The sequence below is a fragment of the Catharus ustulatus genome, chromosome 18 (assembly GCF_009819885.2).
Source record: "Catharus ustulatus isolate bCatUst1 chromosome 18, bCatUst1.pri.v2, whole genome shotgun sequence".
NCBI lineage: Eukaryota > Metazoa > Chordata > Aves > Passeriformes > Turdidae > Catharus > Catharus ustulatus.
The window spans coordinates 5,086,395-5,111,096 of NC_046238.1; the positions used below are offsets into that span (position 1 = coordinate 5,086,395).

General features: G+C 48.9%; 1 protein-coding gene across 1 annotated transcript in view; it reads right to left on the bottom strand.

Annotated features, from left to right (window-relative positions):
* Window positions 1–16,230: 16,230 nt before the first annotated feature.
* Window positions 16,231–24,702, bottom strand: part of MN1 (MN1 proto-oncogene, transcriptional regulator) — a 34,262-nt gene continuing 25,790 nt past the window's right edge. The window contains exon 2 of the mRNA XM_033075923.1: window positions 16,231–21,195. Within this exon, the coding sequence (XP_032931814.1) occupies window positions 21,008–21,195 (188 nt within the window). The 3' untranslated portion in view covers window positions 16,231–21,007. The remainder of the gene's footprint in view (window positions 21,196–24,702) is intronic.

Here is a 24,702-nt window from a genome sequence, read left to right on the forward strand (position 1 = left end):
GCTGCCTCCTGCCACCTGCTTTATGAAATACCTATGTCTTTGATTCATTGATCCCTGCCTAACCTTGTAGGTAGAAAACCTTTTCTCCCTCCTTATAGAACTTTAACATGTTGTGTACTGTGCTGCTTGGCTGACACCACCCTCTGCCCCTCAAGCCAGGATTAACCCTCTCCTGTAACACAGGACCACATGTATTCTGGAAGCCTGCCAAGGATTTATTTTTTAGACAATAAATATATTTTTCTTCATTTTAGGGGAGAGCAAAAACACAATTCCCACAATCAATGCAGTCAGTTGCATGCCTGGGGAAATGCAGAGGTGAGCAGAGCTGCAGGGTGCCCCACTGTCACAGCATCTCCCCTGCCCAGCCCCTCACTTTTTGCCCAGCAGGAGCAGATGGACCTCAAGACAGAGATCCCCTCTGTTCTGGCCATACAACATTGAACATAACAGCAGCTGTCACCAGAAACTCAATTTTTTGGTATAAAACCTTCTCTTTACACAGAGCAGTCATTTGAGTTGCCAACATGACCTCAAAGAAAAACACTTGGTAAAAGCAAATTCCAAAGAGCCAAGAACTAAATCCAGCTGATGTGAGCACCTGAATCCCTTTGCAAAGGGCACCCAAGCCTGGTGGCAGGGCACAGGCAGCAGTGTGGGCATCAGGGCCAGACACTCTGCTTCTGTGCACCCACCAACTCCACCTCCTGATGAGAGGATGGAGACCAGAGGGAACCTCAGCCACTCAACAAGAGACCCCCAAGGCCTCCCACAGCCATGGCATGGGTGGTCAGACCCAAAAGCATTTGGGAACAGATTTTCAGTAGCAGTGCTCATGAAACTGGACCTCCTGCAAGAGCCTGCCATGCCCTCTGCCCCTTTGTGATGGAGACAGTTTGGTATTCCAGCTGTGCACCCCAGCATCACACAGCAGATCCAATGTGAATTGGTAAACAGTGCTCCTGGTGCAAGAGTCCACAGAGAAGTTATCCAGAGGAAAAGCAAATGTGTAAAGCAAACAGTGTGTGGAGAACACAGCTGCAATACAAAGCATGTCCTTCCCTCCCAGTGCCAGCTCTGGGATGACTAATTCTGTGCAAGGATGCAGTCACAGACACACCTCAGATGCCCTTCTTCCACAGCTCTGAAAGCTGAAATAAAAGTGTGAGACTGGCAAAAGCTGGTGCCTGCAGCCCCTCTCCACATGAACAGGTCTGTCACTGCTCTGCACATTAAGAGCTCTATTCTCACAGGGAGAGGACAGCCAGCATACCCAGTAGGGATATTTCCCCAGGAAACAAGGTTAAAAACCCCTCAGCATTTTCCAAGCCCCTTCCAAAGCCCCCCAGGAGGTCCCTCCTGGCTGTTAAGGACTTCACAGGAAGGAGCCCAGCCATGCAGAACCAGCTTTCCCAGCTCCTGCCCTTTCACAGATCTCTCTGGTCCTTTCAGATAAAAATTTTTAAGTACAGGGTCTTCTCTGGTCTTTCTAAAAGGGTTACAGCCCCTGGCCTAAGAGCTTGCTGGCAAGCCTCTTCCACGTGTTTTTTGGTCCAAATGCACTCTCCCAGCCATGGTGACACAGCTCCCTGGGGAGTGAGGGTGGCCACTCACACTCTGAGCCCAATGGGAAGGCACACCACAGCCAGGATCCACTTTGTCCACTTACAGTCTTACCCAGGGCATGATTTCAGACATTTTCAGCAGATTACAAAAAAAAAGGAGTTTGGTTTCTTTTTTTACAGGGAGCAAATCTAGGTCTAAAAATCTTCCCCTGCATCTTATGTCCAGTAGCAAGGTCTCCTCTGTTCATTATAATCTTCAGTGTAACTTGTGCTCTGCAGCTCCTTTAATCACATCAGATATGGGAACAGAAAAATGTCATTGTTCCTTGGCCATGAACAATACCATCCGTGGAGCCATGAGAAAGTGCAAGATGGATATAAAAAAGGCGGGCTCTTGTCTCCCCATAATCTCTTCTACAAACTGACAAAAGAGGGTTTTGTATAGAGAAAATTGCCACATACAGAAACAAAACAAAAATAGAGCATGCGAGCTGGGACCACTTTTATCTGGAGAGGCACCACAGGGAGATATGCCAAATGTGATTCATTTTAACAAGTTTAGCCCTTGAGAGACAAGAGGAGAGCCCCCCGTTAAGAATGAGGAGGTTAGCCAAGAGGGTCAGGGGGGGAACAAGGCCTGGCACAGCCAGGGAGGGTAAGTGACCCTGAAAACTGCTGCATCCCTTATTACAGTGGCAAGGGGTTCTGGCTTGGGACAAATGTCTGGAAAAAACAGCCTGGTCTGGGGTGAGGATGGGGCAGTTCAGGATGCTTTACTTCTGTTAGGTTAGCCTGTGCATTGGCTCAATTACAGTGGAGTAATTAAAGTCTATAAGCAGATAGAGAGGTTCTTGCTCACCCATCCATTATGGGCAGCTAGCAATGATTAACTGCACGACCCTTTGGGGAGATTCTTCCCCTACACAGGCACCTGAGCAAACACCCCAGAGCTGCTGAGAAACTGCATGCAAAGCACCAAAAGGCTTTGGTAAAACATCATACACACACCCACGTGTGCTAGGGACCAGCCTGCTGCTCCCCAGGCTCTGCAGGTACAGAAAGACCCAGATCAATACAACCACCAGCCCTCTGAATGAAATCAATGCAGCTCAACAAGCACCTAAGTCCTGGTGTCATCACATTATTTATTGCCCAAAGTCCCCATCCCACATCAGTCCAAGGAAGAGCTTGAGTACACTCCCTCCCTCTGCAGCACACAATTAAACCTCAGGTTCTGCTTCCTGAGGCACAATAGGATCAGGAACAACACTGGCACCACACACCACCATGGGGCTCCCAGAGGAGCAGCCAGCACCTTCCTGAGAGCAGCTCTGTGCCCACAGAGCTCACAGCTTCTCCTCCAGTACCTTCCTGAGAGCAGCTCTGTCCCCACAGAGCTCACAGCTTCTCCTCCAGCACCTTCCTGAGAGCAGCTCTGTGCCCACAGAGCTCACAGGTTCTCCTCCAGCAACTTCCTGAGAGCAGCTCTGTCCCCACAGGGCTCACAGCTTCTCCTCCAGCACCTTCCTGAGAGCAGCTCTGTCCCCACAGGGCTCACAGGTTCTCCTCCAGCACCTTCCTGAGAGCAGCTCTGTGCCCACAGAGCTCACAGGTTCTCCTCCAGCACCTTCCTGAGAGCAGCTCTGTGCCCACAGAGCTCACAGGTTCTCCTCCTCCAGCCCTTCCCTGCCTCCCTGGGATGTCACTCTGCTCACTGCCTCCTTTCAAGCCATTGTTAGTTTATTAAGCGCTTTAAGAGATGCAATTTGTGCCCCAGGAGAACAAGCTGCAGAGAAAGAGCTCCACAGTCCTGGTGGCCTGGCAGCACCAGCCAAATGTCACATCCAGGCCCAGCATGGAAGCAGCCAGTGCCATCCCCCACGGTGCCTCCAAAGAATGGGCGAGATGGGCACGGCCCCAGCACTGTGCTGCCCACCCTCCGTGGAGGGGCCACAGCACCAATAAAACTGTGGCCATGACAGCAGACAGCCACAGGGCCGGGCTCTGAGCCTCTGCAGGGTGGACAGGGAGCTCCAGCACGGCCAGTCCTGTCACACCAGCAGGCAATGGGGCTTGGGCAGGTCCAGAGCAAACCTGGCCCAGCCATCAGCCCCAGGGAAAGGGCACTCCAGGCTCACAGAATTAACCAGCTCTGGCCTTCCCTGCTCACTCTGGACACACAGCACTTCCAGGGAAAAACTGAGCAGGCTGTGGTGTGTCGCACCAGCCAGCCCCTGCCAGGCACCACAGTGCTGCAGGGGCCAGGGAAATCCTCCAGAACATCAGCCCCATGGCAGGGATGAGAGCTCAAACACTCCCAGCCTGGAGATGCAGCAGGATCCTCCCTTGCTCTGCTTCCACACAAGTGAAAATGCAGATTAAGTGACTTCTCATACAATGGGGACACCCAACTGCAGACATTTCCCAAGTCCAGCCATGCTGAGCTGCTGGCTCTCCTCAGCTGTGGGCTGCACACTGCTCTGTGCAGGCTCCTTCCACAAGCTCAGGGCTTGCCCACAGCTGTCTGGCACAAGTGTCAGGCAGGGGCAGTGCAGGAGGAGCTGTACATCAGTGGCTCTGCTCCCTGCTGCAGCCCAGCATCCCACGACAGGGAGAACAAACTCCCTCCCAGCACATCATCACAGCCCTCCACTCTTCCCCAGTGCCACCTGAAACTTTCCTTACTCACCCTCCTCAGGCCTCTACATGCCACTTGTTGTGTCATCACATCAATAAATCATCAATAGCTTGCACAAAATACCCCCCAGTCTGCCTTCTGCCATGTAGGTCTTTAACCTGAAAGCTCTGAAGGTCTCAGAGCCCCTCCCTGTACCACCAGCAGCTCACACACCCTTCACAGGTGTTTGCTTTTTTCAGATTAATCCAATTCCCACCCTTGAATGAGTGACAAGTGTCTTGCTTGACACCAGATCATGCCAGCCAAATCCCCAACCAAAAGCCATGTCACAAATTAGGTCATTTAGGATTCCTAACCAACACTGTTAGCTAAATCCTTAACACTGTTAATTATGTTTCCTATCACCAATTTACAAAGTGACTCTATTGATCTTGCCCCTGCTCTGCAAATTACAAAGAAATGACCAGAATTAAAAGCAAAATATCTGAATGGGAGCTTCCCCCCAACAGAGAGGAGGGCTGCACCTCAGCACTGATGCCCCTGATGTAAGTCTTCCTGGAAAATGATCTGCGTGTTGTCACTTTTTTTTTTTTTTTTTTTTTTTTTGCAGAGGGCAATGAACTAGAGGTCTAAGGAGCAATATATATTTTTAGCTGTGGTTGTAGCTTGGATTTAATGATCTTCCTACAAGCACAATGCTAACCTGAGGTAGCAGCAGCATTTTACATTATCTCATTGAGAAAAATATCACAGAAAACATAGTTATAAGTACATTGTGCAGGAAAATAGCCTGGCAATACCAGGGCAACTATAGTTGAGAAAAGTGAAGAAGTCTCATTTGAAACTGAGAAGTTTCCTCATTCCTCAGCTGGGCAAATCCCCACTTTAATCCCCCTGGGACAGGCAGATGGGCCACTGAAGTCAGCACTGCCCTTGCCCTGCTCCCCAGCAGTTGTGGCTCCATGCAGCACCAGGGCTGCAAACCTGGCTCTCACCTGCTCCTGCCAGGAGCTGAGCTCAGCCCCAAAACCTGACACTCATTTCCATGTCGTTTGCTCTGGCAGGAAGAGGCGTTCTTTGAGATGAGCTCCATCAAAGCCTGAGTGCATCGATCTCCTTACAGTCAGAAAGCTCAATTAGACCTTCAACAACAAGGGGAAAGAGATGGAGATTCTGCCCACCAGCAGATCACAAATCCTCTTACTCAGAGGATACAGTTCATATTACACCCAAGCAAGAAATCTATCAAGTCATTTTAATTAATTCCTCTCCTCTAAAACACTTGAAAGCTGACTGGAGAGGGGACACACTCCTGCAGGGAAGTGCTGTGTGCTCACATACCTGGGACAGAGCTCCCTAAGAACACCTATGGAGGATCCCTTCTGCCTTTATGGGACTGCACAGAAATTCCACTCCACTATTTCCACATTTTTATTGTTTTTAATATTCCCTCATCTCCTACAGCTGCAAGTAACCAAACCTGCAAACCTCCAGATGCCACTCACCCAGGCTTGGGGGAAATGAGGCCAGCCAGAACAGGGGCAAAGCAACCAGGGCTGACAAAGCACTGCAGAGCCAACCCCACGAGAGATGCTAGCATTGCTCAGGCTCTGAAATAAGTCTGTTTGGATGCTTCACTGACAGTACAGAGAAAGAAAACCACTGGGAAAGAAAAGCCTTATGGAAACTGAAGGGATGGGAAGCTGTCATGGGAACACAGAGGAAGAAGCAGGCCAGGAATAAACCCAGGCTACAGATCAGCAGGAAGCTTCTAGCAACAAGAATGAGAATGTTCCAGACAGAATAAAATTTTTGTCCCTTCTTCCGACAGCCTGGAAGAGGAATTAATCTCCACCACTTCCTCCTCAAAAAGTCCTACCCCTTCATTAGCACATCTGTCTCATGGGCATCCACTGAGTGACACTCCGAGCAGACAGACAGAAACACCCGTGATTCCACGCAGGAGAACAAACCTAGTGAATCTGTCTGTCTGGACACACAAACTGTGTTCAGCACCACAACATCCAAACAAATTCCCAAGGGTCTCAAATTTATATTGACTGTTCCCAAAAGGCTGACAGATACCGTGCAGGAGGGAGCCTGGGAGATGTTTTACCAGATTTTAGAAACAAAACCTCCTTAAATATCATGAAACATTAAAAAATCCTCATAGCTGCTAGTGTTTGCAAAAGGAGAGATGACAGCAGCCGCTGTCCTGCTGCCTGCGTGCGCAGCCAGTTGGGTTTTCATTGCAAATCCACTCAGCATCTCATTACTGTCCATCACGGGGGCTCCAGTACCAGGACCAGATTCACTTCAGCAGTGTGAGCCTTGCTGCCTAATGCAGCTGGATTAATGGGAACACATCTTAAGGAACATCCTCACCAACCAGAGGAAAACAGTAACATCCTCTGACAGTTCTTAGGCAGCAAAGCACAGATCCCCAAAGGGAGAGAAGTTCAAAGAATCTCCAGACCTGACGGGGCAGGGACCTCGTGAAAGGCTGTGGATGACATGCCTTCCTCTGCAAAGAGCTCTCACAGCTTGAGCTGCAAGAACAGGAGCTGCATTTCCACTTGCAGACATGATTCCACATGAAAAGAAGATGGCACGATGTGAAACTCTCAGCACTGCAGAACGCGAGGAAAAGTAAAAAGTGCAAAATACAAATACACTAACTCGGTTACAGTAAGCCAGAAATTTTTATGAAAATGAACTTCCATTAGCTGAAGGACAAGTATTAACTGTCATTAGGAAAAGCATTCAAAATACAGACAAAAGAGTCTGCTATCATTATGTTACTGGTATTATGTCACTATCTGACTTTATGTTGTGCTTCCTCAGAGCCATGAAGAAGACTTGGAGGGCTCAAAACAGCTGTGTTAACCAAAGGAATCCAGTTTTTAAAGTTATTGTCTTGCTTCACTAGGCACCTTCTCATAAAACACAAAAAGAAGCAACTAGCTGCTAAAGCATGGGGTTTGAAGCCAGAGTTTCCAGCTCCCAGTTCACCACAAAGGCTCTCAGTAAAAATCAGATTTTGATGGCCACTGATGACAAGGTACATCACACTCACACCTCACTGCTTCATCAGTGGCAAGAACGGGGGGCAAAGGGACAAGAGATTTGCTCCACTTCTCTTTGCCTTTCCCACACCATTTGCAGGATGGTCTGGCTTTACGGAAGACATGTCCCACTCTGGGAAATCCATCTCTGATCCCCCCATCCCTGATGGCACCGTTCAGCTCACAGGACTTGCATGGCCCTGCATTCCAAATGGAAAGCAGCAATGCTGTGCACAGACCAGCCACCCACAGGAGCCACCACAGCCATTCCTGTGCTGCTCCCTTAGGTCTAGGTGCAGCCTTTAGCCATGTGCCTCCCACATTCTCCCAGCTAAGTTTCCTCTGCACTTTTCCATCATTCTTATCACCCTGACCAAGCGGGTCTGTCCTGCAGGATGTGAGCCAGACCACCTGCAGATTCCCATCCCAGGGAAGACATGCCTGACGGATGCAAAGCAGAGCAGTCAGCCACACACGGTGGAAGTGCACTGAGCCTGCTCCCGGGGTGGCAGCTCTGGAGGTGCATTTCCATAGCTCGCATTTCCATAGGGTCACGCTGGCAAAGAAAGGAGAGCGCCGGGGAAAGACTGGCTTGGCGAGTTTGAGAAGAAGGCTCTTCTCCACCAGCCTTTAGATACAAAGGTCGAGGGCTTGCAAGGGTCAGCAACCCCTCTTAATATTCACCAAAGCAGCAACAACAAAGGCAAGCTGGGGAAAGGGAAGCGTTCCTGTGGAGTCCCATCTTCACTCTGGATACCACTCCACAATGAAGTTATTTCAAACCGCCCATAGGTTAAGCTCCGGCTTTCATCCCAATAGCACAGTTCCTGCTGAGCTCTGCCTGCAAAGGCACATCAAGCACAGACACTCAGATGACATCTAACCTCACCCAGCTCGCTGCAGCAGCACCTTTCTCAGCCAGGCTGGAAATTCAGATAACAGAAGAGAATGTGTCAATTGCCTAACATTTAATGAGAGCAGAAGGAGGTCACAGCTCTGTCTGAGCAGCACTGTAAAAGCTCCCATCTGTTAAAAATGCAATGCTGGACACTGGCAGTGCTTGGTAAAGAGAAAAGTTCCACCTTCTGAAGCAAACCACACAAATGATGCTTGGCTTTGATGGTGATTCCTAGGAGGCAAGCCTCCCATTTCACCTTCACACACCTGGGCATTAACCACAAAGTCAAGGACACTTACTGCTTTCTCATTCAAAAGGTCTGGATCGTGTCTCCCTGAAATTATCCTCATGCTGTGACAGCAGCTGGGAAGCTGGGAAGCCTGTCCCTCTGCATGGAGCAGCCTGGGATGCTCCTGTGAGCTCAGGAATGCCATGTCTGGCTGCAGTCACTGACACCACGGAGGGGAGCAGTGGCAAACAGGGTCTGACTGCCCCAGAAAAATGATTGAGTTCTTCCTTTCAGGTCTTGCAACCACATAACACCTGCACAATAAATCCTGGGTGTCAACAAAACCATAAAGGATTGGTGCCACCACCAAGTATTCTCTTCCCCATCTGTGTTTCTCTGGAACTGAAGATGTGGCTGTGACTACAACTGGTCACCTGCCAGCTTCTCTCCCTTGTGTTTCCATCCTGCATTTACAGAGTGGCATGGGCAGCCCTTCACAGCCCAACCCATGGAAAGGAGCAGAGCTCCTGTGCCCACACCCTGTGCCCACTGTGCCTCTCACCACCCACCTGGGCACTGCACAAGCAGCAAGGTCTGGTCAGCAGCAAGCACTTTGTGTCCTCCTTGTGCCTGGCTGTGCAGGCAGAGCTGTGAGAGAACATGAGGAGTTAAGCTTTTTTGTACAAAATGTGTAAAGATTTGGTCTGCACACTTGGTGAGCTGCAGTGGTTGTGGGCCAAAACATTTTGCTGCATATTTCTGAAATTATTTGTCAGAAAAGAACGTCAGTGACATAGAAAATGAGTTGCAGATGTAACCTTTTCAGGCATCAATAATAACTTAAGACATTTGAAACAAAATCTTAACTCACAATTGACTCCATCACATGGGGCAGTTTCTGAGGGCTCACAGAGGAGAGGCAGGACTGTAACACATCCCAGCAATGGTGCCCCCTCCAGCTCTTCCACTTAGCGAAAAAAGAATTCAATTCTTGCATTTGCCAAAGCTACCTTGCTTTCTGAGACCTTTCTTCCTGGTTTCCAGGCTATTCCTGGAACAAATGGGCACTCCTGGCTGGAAAAGGAGGCTTCCAGACCAGGTGCAATAGCCAAGTCCCACAATACACCGACATTAGGACAGGCAGAGTGATTTCTCTGAGGTCCAGCATAAAGACAAAGGAGCTATGCAAGAAAGATTCATGTTTCAACACTTCATTCATACACAGAGCTCCTGCTCCTGTGGCCAGTGTGGCTGCTCCAGCTCAGGAAGGATGAGGGAGAGCAGGGATGCAGCACTGCAGACAGCACAGATGTCCTGTGTGTCAGTGTGCCACAGTGTCCACAGCCCCGTGGACCCTCGGTTCATCCACAGCCTCTGGAGGGTTCCCACTAGCTCAGGGTCCATCAGTGCTACAGGTCTGGCACAGCCAGAGGGCCAGCACTGCCACCACCCCAGTATTTCTGTAATGAATATCACCACTGTCATCTCAGAGGCACATGCTTAAGGAATTTAACTACTTTAATACAATGGGCTCAAATTGCCAAAGAATGTTTGTGCATCAGTGTGAAATCAGAAATTCGGGGAGGGGGTGCTTTATCTGTCAAAGGCCAACCTCAGGGGGCTGCCAGAGCAGACAGTGGGAAGCTGGATTGCATTTGACACGCATCAGCCCATCAAACACAAACAGCCTTCAAAGTGCTGGGAGGCTGAGGCAGCCCCAGCACAGGCTGTGCTGGCCCCACTGGGCTCCGACCCGGGTCACGCCCCGTGGGCTGAGCAGGACCCACCTGGGCCTCCTGGCCTGATCTTGCTCCATAAATCACAGGAAAAGAGATACTTCTAACAGCTCAAATTAAGATGAAATGCCTTAGTTTGCAGGCTGGGAGCTACCTGTGCCATTCTCCAGGCTGTGTGTCACTGCTGAGATGGCCCAGCCACTCTGCAGCTGCGCAGGCAGAGGGGACAGAGCAGCACACCAGGGTGTGCCCCCATCCAGCCAGGTGTGAGCAGTGAATGACTGTCCAACAACAGCCTGCCCAGGATGGGCAGAAAACATCCCAGCCTGCACCATGGGCACATGCTGCCAGGGCTCGAGGGAGGCCAACCCAAAACAGAAATCCTGCTGGGATGGTCAGACCTCAGCCAGGCATGGCCACTGCTCACACAGCCCCACTGCTGGCTGTCAGTGGGGCTGGGAATCCTGGCCTTGGCTGGGGCACACTCCCTCTGCCCCACAACCATCCCTTCAAGTTTTGCTGGAAGGTTTCCAGTGCCTGGAAAGAGCCAAACTTAAATTATTCCAGGGGAAAAGAAACACAAAACCTTGTCTTCAGATTAATCCCCAGACCTCCACCCTGAACAAACCCCTTCTGCAGCCCCCACTGCCAAACCCAGCCCCAGCTCTCCAGCACAGGCTGCCTGTGGAGCTCTTCCAAGGGGCTCTGAGCCCTCTGCAAGCATGAGCACAGCTGAGGGGAATAAATAACAGCCCCAACGTAAAAACCAGCCTTTTCTAACAAAGCAAAGTCTCAAATAGTAAATGAAGGGAGAGGAAGGGGAGGGAACGTGCCTGAGCACCCCCTCTTCACCGCTCCAGCGTCACTCAGCTGAGCAGGGTGCACAGCAAATAACACCCACTGCACTGTCCCCCCTGCCCCAGCAGCGAGACCCCACACACCAGGGAATGCAGGGGAACAGATGGATTTTCCATGGGAAGGAGCTGTGACTGCTCCTTCCAGTTGAACATGTCAGCCCAGCAGAGCCATGTGTTCAAACCATTAAACTGCTGCCTTTGCTCTGCCAGCAGTGAGGGGAGAGAGGGCTTTGAGGAGGGATATTCAGAGGGAAATGCTGCTCAGCCTGGCACAAGGCAGACAGGCCAGAGACCCATGGCTAGAGCCTGAACCCATCATTTGTATGTACCCAAACAATGAGATTTTTCTCTTCCAGATACTTCTTGTCAGTGAGATGAAGTGACAGTAAAATATGAAATTGCATTTGTGCAGCAGTAATCTCTCACACATGGGGCTGCCTTCACCAGGGCTCCTAAGAAAGAGCCTTGAGAAGGAGTATCAGGTTTATAAGGTTTTGGAGGTTGTTTACACACAGGTTAGAGTAAGGGGTTATTCCAGGGGTTAGAGGTTATTCCACTGGGATTATTTCAGCCAAAACCTGTGCACAGCAGAGATGCACAAAACCTGTGCACAGCACTGAGCCAGACAGATTTCTCAGAGATGAGGGTGTGGGCCATTAATTGGGGAAACTGACAGTGTTTAATCTCATTGCATCAAGAATGAGGGACATTGAGGGTCCATGAATTGATATAATTTAATTTAAATACAAATACAATATTTCTCTCTTTATCTTCATTAACATTGAAAATGTAAATAGTTTCACACAGACTGCAAAGGAGCCCCTGCCATGTTTGCTGCTGGGAGAGAAGGCCATGGCAGACATAGTGTTTACAAGGGATTGCAGGCTTAAATTGTCAACCACTTCCCCAGTATCACACAGAGCTGCTGGCAGACCAGGCCAGGAGCTCAGCGCAGAGTGGAGGCTGCACCAGTCAGGTTCTGAGGCATCAAACCCAGCACCTACCCTTGCATTTAGGAGAGGAGACACAATGCTGATGGGGCCAGGAACAGTCATCTGGAACACTTCTGTTCCCCTAAAAGAGAAAATTATTTTCCATGGAAATTAATTAAAAGCTTCTGTTAGCAGCAATGGGAAATAATTTAAAATTGTATCTTGCAGGTAAATGAAAGTGCACACCAAAAGCACAGCGGTGGGAGAAGGCTGGGCCTGCAGAGTGCAGGTGGGAGGTGGCAGGGCTGATGCTGCCTGCAGCCCCAGCACTGCAGCCCTTGTGTGAAGCTGCTTTCCAGGGGGATGTGCAGGAGGGATGGGCCATGGCCCACCTGGTTCTGGGTGCACGTGTGCAGTGTCCTGTGCAGAAGTACCTGGGTTTACTCCCAAAGGACAGGATTCATTTCATCAGGGAAAAGCTTGGAGTCCACCACAAGTTGTTACCCCCTGAGAGGGTGGGCAGAATGGGAAAAGCACAGCATCAGCACTGGCAGGCAGAGGAACCTGAGACAAACTCAGGATTTTTCTGCATTTCATCCCATAAAACCTTTCTTTGGGCTGAGTGATACTCTGTGTTGCTTGGCTGACCAAGACTTGGGAACACAAGGCACAGAATTCAGACCATTCAAAAATGTAGGTATTCTAATAAACAACCCAGAAGACCTCCCTAATATGGGAGGGAAGCATTCTGTGGCTAGGTTTCCACAGAAGCAAAATATTTCCTGGAGCAGGCTGTCCACCAGAGGAACAAATAAGGTTTCAAAGGCTGAAACTTTGGACATGCACACCTCCCACTGTGGACATGGTGCACGTGTCCCTCCAAGGCCACTCTCCAGCCCAGCACAGCACAGGGCAGCCCTGGCCACTGTGCTGGGTGCTGTGCACAGGTTATTGCAGGGTTCTCACACAGGTTCATGTCTCCAAGCACTCCCTCATGCCTCAGGAGAACCACGCAGACCATGTCCAGCTTTGTTGTTCCAGCCATACTGTTGAGGCTCCTGTTTACTTGGGAATCATATGTTTTCTGCCCTGGTCCTCACTGTATTCAGAACAGTTACTTAGCTTCAATAAGCCCCTTGTTAAAGCCTTTTCCTTTCTGTAATCTCATCAAACTAACCAAAAGGAGTTTGTTCTGAAATAGAGTCCCATTTTGTAACCTGGCTTCCTGGAGGAGCGCTCCCCATGCTCACCCGGCCCCTCCACCACAAAAGGGCTCTGCTTGTCCTAGCGCTGACAAAACACTCCGTCTGTTTGGGTTAGTCAGCAGGGGGTTAATGAAAAGCCCGGCCCTGGGGACTCCCACCTTATCTGCAATCATGAATTTATTGAAGAATGTGTTAATGTGCTGGATTTTATTCATCAGGGGTCAGGGCTTTTCAAATTCTTCCTCCCAGCTCCCCCTCTTTCCATCCCTCCCCAGCAAGCTCACAATGCTGTTTAAACAAAGGACTCCCAACACAAAGAGCAAATTTACACAGTAAAGTTTTCTTGCAAGCCCAGAGCAGAGTCTGGAAGAATTCCAGCTTTATAAAGAGAAAAGGGGGTGGGGGGAAGAAAGGGGGAAGGGAGACAGGGGCATTTTGCAGAGGATAAAAGGAAATTGAGAAAAGTTCCCACCTCCTGAAGCTCAGCCCTGAATATTCTCCATCAGTTAACCCCAAAGCAGGAGGATGTTTTGGCAGAACATGAGCCCTCATAGCATCAAACTTCTCAGCCTCCTTCAGACAGAGGCTGAAATGAGTGTTTCAATATCACATTTAGGGTGACACTTCAACAGCTCCTTTGTCTGTGGACTGCTAACAGAAACCTCTAAGAGGACACAGCAACCATTCACCAGGGCTCCTCCTCTGCTCCTTGTTTCACAGGTGTGACACAAGCACGATCTAAAAGGAAATAACAAGGCTCAGCAATGGTGACACGGTGACACGTGTCCAAGGCCAAGTGAGATCCCACCTCCCATGTCCCACCACATGCTGTCCCAAGACCAGGGACCCCCAAGATCCTGTCAGAGCACCCCTGGCACCTCCCACCCAGGCTTGGCAAGGGCCCAAACCCACTGCTACCTGCCAGTGCTGGAAATAAGCAGCCAGGGATCCCCTTCCATCCCCTGGAACATCATCCCCACTCCACAGCTGCAATAAAGGGATGTTTGGCTGCTTGCTTTTATTCTTCTTCACTAAAAGGTTAAGGCTCCCCACCAATCTGTCCATTTTGGTTGTGCTGGTCAGGGCTCTGGGCATAAGAAAACAGGGCACAACCCTGCACCAGTGAACCAAAGATGACCTACTTGATTTTCTTCAGGTTTTGTCACCTCCACTTCCTGCACTGTCATTAATGAGCTCTGGCAACATCTCAGAAAGGAGAGCTTAGAAGAGACATCACCCCCATCCACTCCTCTGCCCTCTAGGCAAAGCCTTACAAAGCTCACCTGAGAAGAGTTTTTAAACATTTTACAAGTAAAATGTACGTGATGTTATTGGCCATAACACTAAAACTGCTGGGGGGTGCTACATCCTGGTCCCCAGGCAGGAGAGTAACCCCTTCAGGTATATGACCTGGGGACTTTGGGAAATATTAAAAGAAACTCATTATAATTCTATTTTCTAACAACTTTCTCAGCCAAGAGGATGCCATTGACCCAAACTTTCATTCCTGTGTTTATTTACCTTGGTTTTTATGGAGATGCCTTCTGCCATACTCGCATAGCACCAGCAGCAATCTGCAAGCAGCTCGCCCAAACAGCAGGAAAATGGGGTTTAAAGATTCTGTAGTGACACACAGGACCCCAAAGAGCACTGCAGGAATGTTGGCTGGCACTGCAGGGACAGAGCTGCAACAGCCACATGGCTTTGGAGGGGCCAAGCAGATCTCAGCACATGGGATCCAGCTGCACTGCCGTAGATTCCTGACTGCTGAACATACAATACATATTTACAGAGCCTCCTCCGTGACAGGAATTCCAAAGCCTCATGCAGAAAGTAACTCAAAGGACATAATTAAATCAGTTAAATGGCTTGGGCAAAGAGATGCAGCTACAGACAGATTTCAACTCTCGGCACAGTCTCAGGCCACAGGAAACGATTAGGAGTGCAAGGAGTGTAAAAGCTCCAGGACCAACCACTTGCTTTTCTTTATTTAATAAACCATAATCCATGCTTAACACTGCCACAGACCAGGTGAGCCTCTGAGCACAGTGCCCCGGGATGAAGGCAAGTGTTTGGGTAGGCAGGCACCGTGCCAGCATCAGCAGAGGTGACATTACCAGGTGACAAGTAAAGCCAGCGTCACGAGCAGAAATCAAAGACCAGTCAGTTATTTTCATCTGTTAATGTGATGTGCAGTGAACAGGGAGCCCCTGCTGCCTTTTTGGAAGCAGGAGCTCGGGGCGGAGCGTTGCCAGAGCAGGAGGGGCTGCTCCAGCTGCTGGCAGAAGCAAAGGAGCCTTTGCACAGTGGGAGATCTGGGAGCCAAGAAATGGCCTCATGTGCTGGAGGAGCCGTGTGAATCCAACCATTAACAGAGCTCGTGGTCAGTTTTACTGAACAACTAGGACAAAGCAGGAGCAGTGCTGTGCAGGGCTGGGTGCTTGGAGAGCTACCCTGGGGGCTGCTCCCACTGCCCAGCAGCTCCAGGCATGGTCCAGCCCCTCTGGACAAGCTCCAGTGACAGGAGGAGAAAGAGAGACACAGAGAGAGGGCACAGAGAGTAGGACAGCCCCAAGAACCCCATGGTAGCATCTGGGCAGAGCTGCACAGACATCTCCACCACCCAGCAGCAAAGAGGGCACCAACAACTCAGTGTACAGACAGGGCCACCATCCTTCAGTGCCTCTGGGGACAGGCTGGGGAATGAGGAACACCAGAAGCTTTTACTGCCCAACCAGTCCTCAGTCCCATGGGGGAAGTGCCTGGGCAGAGGGGAAGGTCTTATCTTCTCTGGGCTTCCCTGCAGAGTGACTCCACAGCTGCCACCAACACTGCCTTTTTTCCTCCCTTGGGATCAAAAAGAAGCAAAATTTAAAACCCACCAATCCTGCTGGGCTGCCACTGATGGCAGAGAGCAATCAGCAAAGCAAAGTGCACCCCAAACCTCTTGGGAGCCCCAGATGGGTGAGGGTTTCCCCAGATCAAGTGGAAATTTGTATCATCACAATGCCCAGGGCTTACCTGAATATGAACAGTAATCAGCTCACTTCTTCACATCCCTGGGAAAAAGGACTTACTAAAAAAAACAACAAACTTGGTATGAAATATAGAGTAGCCACCATTAACATCATATTTATTGTTATTTAGTTGCTCAGTAAAACATATACAGATATGTACAATATGCAGGAATACAGAAGACTGCACTTTACATATTAAAAAAAAAAAAAGAAAAATAAGACTCAATTTCATGAGCTATCGTCACAGTCTTCCAACCAAGCATTTAGGAAATGAATTTAACAAGAATAAAAAAAAAAAAAAGAAAAAAAAAGAAAAAAAAGATTACAGGATTGCCTAACACACAGCAGAGTCAAGTTTTCATATTTTACATGTGCAATAACATTTTTCAGAAGAGTTTGCTAATGCAGTACGGATTACCAGTGTTTTGAGGTTTCTTTTTTTTCTTTTCCATGAACCAAATTTAGTACAAAGAAATAACATCCTTTTGCTTAAGGCTGTTTTAAAGCTGTAATATTCTTGGGTAGTGAATAGTGATAAAGTTATAACTGCCGGAAATCAGAACTTGCAGTTTCATCAGTCAGAACCTAAGAGTGGATGGACTCAAAGCAACAATTTTAATAGAGAGTTTCTAAGACAAAATTAGACTATTTCCTCCATTAGCCTTAAGCATTAAAGAAGAAACAATTCTATAAAAATGGGTTATGCTCTTACACACCATCCCTGTGAATCCAGTAGCTGACGAAGCCTTACCCTGCAGCTTAACAAAAATAAGTCAAATGTACCAGTTTGGTTTTTATTTCCCCCCACCCTCCCAGTGCCCATCCCACTGCTGTGCTCATCTCATCCCCTTCATCTCCCAAAACTGGAATTTTTGCCTTATTGGTGGTGCCTGGAAATCCAGTCCCAATGTCAGGTTCTCAAGGGCCAGCCAGCCCTGGAGTGACCATGGAGACCACAAGACCTGCACACCCCCAGGTGACCCAGGTGACAGAATTCTGGTGCTCATTCCCTTCCACCCTCAGACACTGTGAAAACCTTAACCAAGTAACAAGCCTAAAGCCCCTTACTGATGCTCAAACAGCAGAGAGCAAGAAACCCCAAGAGAATGTGATCTGGAGAAAATTTGAAAGAATATTTAATAAATGAGGCCTATTCTGTCCTTTTTTGGCAAAGAGGTATTTGATCACTCCTCCCAGTTCAAATGCAAGGGAAATTTTGCTCCGTTGGCTATGACATGGTAACTTGCAGACTAAGCACAGGGTTTCTTTTAGGAAACAGAGGGAGCCAGGCCCAGGGCCAGGAGATGGGGATGTCCTGCTCCCCCAGCCCAGCCCCGAGGTGTGTGGGAGCCCCCGGCGCCAGGCTGGTCACAGAGAATCCCCAGGGCAAAAGGCAAAGCCACATTTTAGCTGCTGTTCACAGCCCCAAGCAGACTGTGCATCGTACCACGGGGCTTTGGCTTCTTGTACAGCTGTCCCCCATCTGCGAGCCATGTAGGACACACAGGCAGGAGGTTCTTGGGGAACACAGATCTGATAAAATTCTCCCCCTGCTGACCCAACTCAGCCCCTGAAGGAAGTGAGACTCAGCAAGCAGAGGTCAGACCTCAGTGCAGTTCAGCCCTGCCACTGTTCCCTCAGTGTCCACTGCTGTCTGTGCCTCAGTTTCCCTCTCCACAAGAGTGCAACTTACCTCTTCCACAACTGGCTTTTACCTACAGCTCCCAAATATGTTTCAGTTGGAATATAACTATTCAGAAAATGACATAATTTCCATTCTTACTGTGTCAGGCCATGCTGACACTTTACACAAGTTAAAAAAAACTGATCAGTGCATTCAGTGTAAAATTATTGGAGAGAATGGATACAATAAAATTACTGTAGTTCTGTGACAAAGCTTGAGCCTTCTGTATATGCTGTCAGTACCACATCCCCAGGTGATGAGCAGGACATGATGCCTGTCCTCGTCAAAACGTAGAGTTTCTGATCTTTGGCAAAAAGCAACAAAACCCTAAAAGCACAGGTTTGGTTGGTCCTGGCTAACAGCTGCCTCAAGCAGAGCTCATTCAATCGAGATCAAATGGACAGGAGGTCAGCAACAGGACTGTGTGTGACCATGTAATTCAGTTAAACTCCACAGCCAGTGAGCCCAGCACACTGCCAGCCACTGCCTTAACTCCTCACTCTCTGACAGTCCGAGCCCTGCACTGCATGCACTGCCCGGAGCAGAGCCAGGGGTGGCCAAGTGCCACAAGACCCAGGGCTCCAGCACAGCTCAGCACCTGCACACACAGCCCCTGGCCTCGGACACCCCAGCCTCATCTCACAGGGATTCACTGATTTTAAAGGAGTTGCTTACACTCTGCATTTCCATACGTGAGAAAGAGTTCCAAGTGGATGGGAACAACACTCCAGGAGAGAAGCACAAGCTGCTGAGAATGAGCCAGCAGAACTGGGGGGTGAGACCGAGGCACCACAGCTCCACTCAAACGGAGATTTCTCTTTAAAAGCCTCTGAACTCCGTGTTCCCTAACAGGTTCCTTCCCGTGGCACAGGGTGTGCATCCCTGACCTCAGGAAGCCTGAAAAACCTGTTCTCTTCAGTGCAGCAGGAAAAACTAAAAACAAAGGACAAGGCAAGGGACTGCACTCTGAGCAGGAATGCCACCAGACCATGAACTTGGCCGAAATTTTCAGCTCTAAGTGATGGAAGGCAGTACTGTACCAGTGTCATCCCAGGGCCCCCTGCTGCAGACTGAGCCCCCCAGAGCAGCACACATGCTCTGGCATGCACAGAACACCTGTGCTCTGCTGACAGGATTTAAAATCAAACACATACTTAGGTAAGCCAGGACTTGAGGAATCACAGGCAAAGAGGCACCTTCTGGAAGGGGGCTGACAGTGATTACTAGGAGATACTTTACTGGGGACGGTGACATTTTATTGCAGGTGTAGGAGGAGCTCTGTGCTCCTGGTTGCACACCCTGACAGAGGTACAAGCCATCCCAGCTTTTTGATCCAAACCAAGTGGGTGTGAGGCAGCTCCACAGCCAGTTGCTCCAGGATGGGCAAAAAATCCTCATCCTCGTGGAAGCTCCAGCTTTAATACAAAGTAAAATAATATTGAAAACCAAGATTAAAAACTATCCAAATTTATCCAAAGTCAATTCATTGACCAGACCCATAAATCAATCCATGCATGGTTAATAAGAGCACATTCAAATCACATTTCCAAACACTGTGAGTCTCTCTGAAGCCACACATGACTGAGAGTGAGGATTCCAGACCACCCTTGGCTTTTTAGGCAGAATTTCCTCTCCATTGGTGTCTACCAAGAATATTACATCAAAATAATTAAAGACCCAGCACAATCATCAAAGATAAAATATAAAGCAGTCTTCAACTCTGTCCCTTCAGCAGGAACACATTTGTGAAATGAATAAATAACCCTAGAGAGCCCAACCTTTATTTCACAATCAAAACCAAACCCTCCAGTGCTGTTCCTGAGCTCCAGGAGCTGTGGGAGGTGAGCCGCAGGCACAGGGCAGGACGGGGCCACTCCTGGACACAGGGACACACAAATAATGGACAGTGTGACGTAAAACCACTGGAGAATCAGCCCGTCATGTCAGCTGTGGGTTTATCTGATTTGCTTCCAACTTTCGTCTCGAATGAGCATTATCTATCCTGAACAGGAAAGGATGGCTTTCCTTTTATTGTGTGCATCCAGCAACGCTGTTCTTCGGTGCGTGGCAGAACGGGGCCTTGAACGAGTTTGGGGGATTCTGACACCAGGTCTCCCTGCCCTGGCAGATTAGGAAATGCTGCCCCTGGGCACACAGCCCCCTGCATCTTCCAACTTGGACTGCCCCTGACCCCTGCCACTGCACTGGGACCTGTTGTGGCAGGGGATGGGGCATCCCCAGGTAAATGCAGGGGACACTGGACCTGCTGCCAATCAACAGCATCTTTCTGTAGTTTAAAATGGGCAGGGTGCAGGGGATTTTCTTCTCCAGAATGAATAAAGTGGGAACTGCAGGAGCACCACCAGGCAAGCAAGGTGGAGCCTGGGCCTTTGGAGGAGGAGATAATGACTATCAGACTTATTTAGAAAAACCTCTCCATACCTTCCCTGCTGTGCCTGAACCAGCCCATTCATGACAGAGCTCCATCCCAGGGCTACACCCAGGGACACAGAGGAAGGAGCATCCCGGCCTCACCAGGAGGCACAGAGCAAAATGAGACTGAACCTTTTTAGTAGGAGAGCCTCACTCTCTCAGGAGAGGGCAGGTCCATGCCTAAATATTCAACAGAGCATCAACTGCTTGGTTTGTATGAGACTGGCAAAGGCTGGGTGTCACTATAACATATGATTTAATGCTGACCATTTTGCTTTCACTGGTGTTTATTCCTGAACTGCTGCTCCTCAGGATCACCATCCTAATAAGCACTGAACAAAGCAAAACAAAACAAAACAAAACAAAAGAAAAACAAAGCAAATGAGGAAGAAAAGGAGGAGGAGGAAGAGGAGAATCTTTGTCTTATTATGACATACGTGACTTGGACACACACTGAGATGAAAAAGGAAAAGGCCTCATCTATAAATGTATGCCAAGGTTACAGAATAATGGGAAAAAGTGGTCTAGCAGGAAAATCTTAAGCAAAAGTGTGCTAACTGCAGAAGGGTTAACACTGGTAACATACTGTGGCAGAAGATTAAAAAAAAGTTGAGGTTTACTTTAAATTAACCCTTTCCAGTCCATATGCCACTAAGCAGGTACCAACCTAGAAAAATAGTCCACCTAGCAGTAGCGGCCCTTTGAAATTAAAAAAAAAAAAAAGAAAAAAAATAATAATTTCTTTTGTTCAAGTCAGGGCAGCCACAAAAGTCCCGAATCTGTTGGAGATGTCCGAGTGCAGGGACCTCCACGTCGGCACCGCAGTCCGGCCCTTCGCCTCGCCCACGTCGTCCGTGCAGTGGACCGAGAGGCACTGCAGGTGGGTGCCCGTCTGCGCCGCCGCCGCCGAGGTCTTGCTCGGGGGAAGGTCGTGGGCTGGAAAGGGTTCACAGAGAGAGGGTTAGGAGATGCAAAATCCCATCAACTCACAGCCTGCCAGCGGCTTTGCCACCCCCTCTCCCCACCGGCGCGCCCCTGTCCTGCATCCCTGGCTCGGAGGATGCTGTGTCACACCACTGGGTCACCAACCCCTCCCACCCCGAATTGAGACCCCGTGGCTGGTTGTTCAGCACATGAACACCACCTGAGAGAAACCAGAGATATGTGAGAACGCCGGGGATGGAGCTGGGAGCAATGAGTGTGTCCCAGAAGCAGCACAATGGGGAACTTTGACCGCACACTCTCCGCTTCTGGAAAGGGACGCTGAAACACCTCTGAGCAGGAGGCCAGCCCCAACCCTCCAACCCTCCCGCCATCCCTCTTCCCCTCCTTTAATGGAGCACTGTGATAATATTTTTCTTAAAATTTCTTTCTTAAAATTTTCTTTAAAATGTTAGGACTTTGTATGATCTTCAGCTATCATTACTTTCTGTTAATCACAAGAATATAAGATCTTTAACTGAAACATCCTAAACAATGCCACTAGGCCTTTTTCCTCTGCATTTTACAGTTAATGTGAAGAGCAGCTAAAAGGGGTGGAACATGACAAAGATGCCAAAAAACAGCTGTGAATGTTTAACCTCTCAAGACTTTTCCTCCCATCACCTTTCTCCTGTTCCTAAAAGCCAAGCACTGTAGGGATACCATGGTGCAACTCACATTACTTTCACTGAACCTCCTGCTATACCAGATACAAAGCCAGAACTGAACAGCTTGTTACACAATCACAATGATATTAAAAGATAATGCTAAACTAGCCAGGAAGTCCCTGGTTTAAACTGGAAAAGGCTTTCAATGCTTGATTATCACGGGATGTCAGAGATGCTCATAACTAAAACAGTATAATAACACCACACAGGAACTACCAAGAACCTGGGGATGTGATGCTGGGAGAAGGAGTCAGGCTCCAAAGCAGCACTGCTGCCTGCTCAGCCCTGCTCTGTGTTAGTGCTGCAATGTGCAAAATCTGCACAGAGCTCTGCTACACATCTCAGCTGGGCACACTTGCTTTTCTCCACAAACCCTCCTGTGCTGCTCAGGGATCCAGCAGCAGCAGGGCAAAGGTGCTCACACTATCTGTACTCAAAAGGATTCCAGCTCCCTGCAAGTGTTGGGTGTTTTCAGTCAGTTTTGATAAATAGGCAGCACTGAGGGGCTGAGCAGAAGTGTGGAGCAGAGGCTGCTGCGCGATACCCGAAGTTTCAGCAGGCAAAGAGGTGTTGGCACAGATCCCTTCCCAGCACATGGAGCTTCTACTCTTCTTTCCTGTCACCCCTGAGTCCCATAGCTAAGGGAAAACCACAAGGCAAAAACCTCAGACTCCCTGAATAACCCCTATTTGATCGGGTATTCCATTTCACTTACTGCCCAGAATGCAGGTATACCTAAGACATTTTTTATTTATAAATTACTCAAAACTCAGATGGGAGTGTGCAGAAAATTGTGAACAGGAAATGTTTTCCTTACTAGTATTTGTTCACAAGACACACAGTACCCACTGTTTTTATTCTTAGGTCTCCCTGACTGCACAGGACATGCTGGGCTCGGCACAGGAAGAGCCAGCGCCTCGAGATTAGTCCTTGTGACAGCAGCTCTCTTCCTCTCCTGCAGAAAAAGAGGAAAGAGTCCCACAGCTGAACTGCTGCCACAAGGGGCCCAGGGGTCCCAGCAGTGTTTCTACAAGGGCTGCAGGAGAACCCCAGAGCTGAGAAGTCCAACAGAGGTGGCACATTCCCAGGCAGGAATTGGAGCCAGAGCTCCGTTGCACCAGCTGTGCAGGCACTCCAGCTCCTAGAACAGAGCTCATCCTCAGCAATGACTACATGAACAAGTTCATGTGCCACAAGCAATTAGAGAATAAAAAATTAGGCTTATTTGCTTGTAAATCAGCAAATTATTTCTAAGCCATTTGCTGTGGATAAAATTCATAAGCAAACTACTGATAGAGAAATCAAAGCGAAATCTGTCCCACATGGATGAACAAGATTCCTTGACTAGAGAGGAAAACCCAAGTAAAAGAGGTGAGCAGGAACTGAGCCTCAGTTTGCAAAGCCAATACTGACTGCCTGTGTCCACATGAGCCTTGCTCACCATGGGACACCACTGTGGGAGCTCCAGCTCTCCTGTCCATCACTAACGAGCACAGAAAATGACGTATTCAAATCCAAAACAAAGAGAGCTCACAGCAAAGCTTGCACTGGCACAAGAATTCTCAAAGCCAATCTGGATGGAAATTTTCAGTGTGATTTAATTTCTTCCAGTATTTTTGTCTTGACAAAGGTATGATGCTTTCCAGGAAAAAAAAAAAAACGTTGTAGTAAAAAATTAAAGTTGATGAGAATTATGTTCTTAAACATGAGATACTGCCTGATGCTTGTCCAGAACAGTAACACCTCCCAGCAGAACTGTTTCACCAGCCATCCTCTCTGCCTCCTCCCTCACAGCCACAGTGTCCTGGCACTCCCCAGCCAGTGTCCACAGTCCAGAGCAGTTCTGGTAGCTGGGATGGACGTGACTCGGTGCATTAAAATTAGCCAGGTAATGCAAGATGGTGTCACCACATCATTGCCTCACAGCTGCCAAGTTCCAGATAAATCATTGTCAGTCATGAAGTACCTCACTGAAAGCATGGAATTTTCAAACAAATTATCTTTAAACTGCACAACTGCCTCTATTAGCAACTACTGCAAGGAATTTGTGTTATTAAAAAAAGCAGTACACTTCTAATAAGGGCCATCCTCCACACCCAAGATCTTGAGATGGTCTGGGTGGAGACTTCCCCTCCAAACCAAAGGACATGACACAGAATCCAGGACTGACAAAAGCACACCCACCCTGTGCAAAGGACAGCACGTGCCACTTGGAAACAGCAAATGCTGAAGCAGAGCTAAGAAATCAACCATCATAGATAAACTCATGTCATGTTGACGTGAAAGGCACAAAACTCAAAGCAGTAAAGTGACCAAAGACTGAAATAAATCTGGAAAATGCTCCCCCCCCAGGATAGTGTCCTTCCCCACTGCTGTTGGGATGGTCTCAAAAGCCAGTGTGCTTTTAGTAAGAGCTTCTGACCAAGCTTTACCCAGCCAAACACATTGCAGCCATTCAGCCCCAGACAAACAGCGAGGAGAGAGTGCCCGGTCAGACTCCCCAGCCTCCCTCCAGGCCCGACCCTCTGCTCTGACCTTGCACATTTAGGAAGCTGCTCTTTCGTTCTGCTCTACTTTGCAAAGGCACACAGCCTTTGAGAAGAAAAGGTTGCTGGTTGTTTGTTTGTTTGTTTACACAGCATTAATGGCAGCGTGGTGACTAACCCAGGAGCCTGGCCAGCAGCGTTGGAGCCTGCAGCTGGGACACAGGACGAGAACCAGGAGTTCTGCACCATAAAACAATTCAATACACACACTGCATGCTGCTTTTCCATATCACCTCAGGAAAAACACA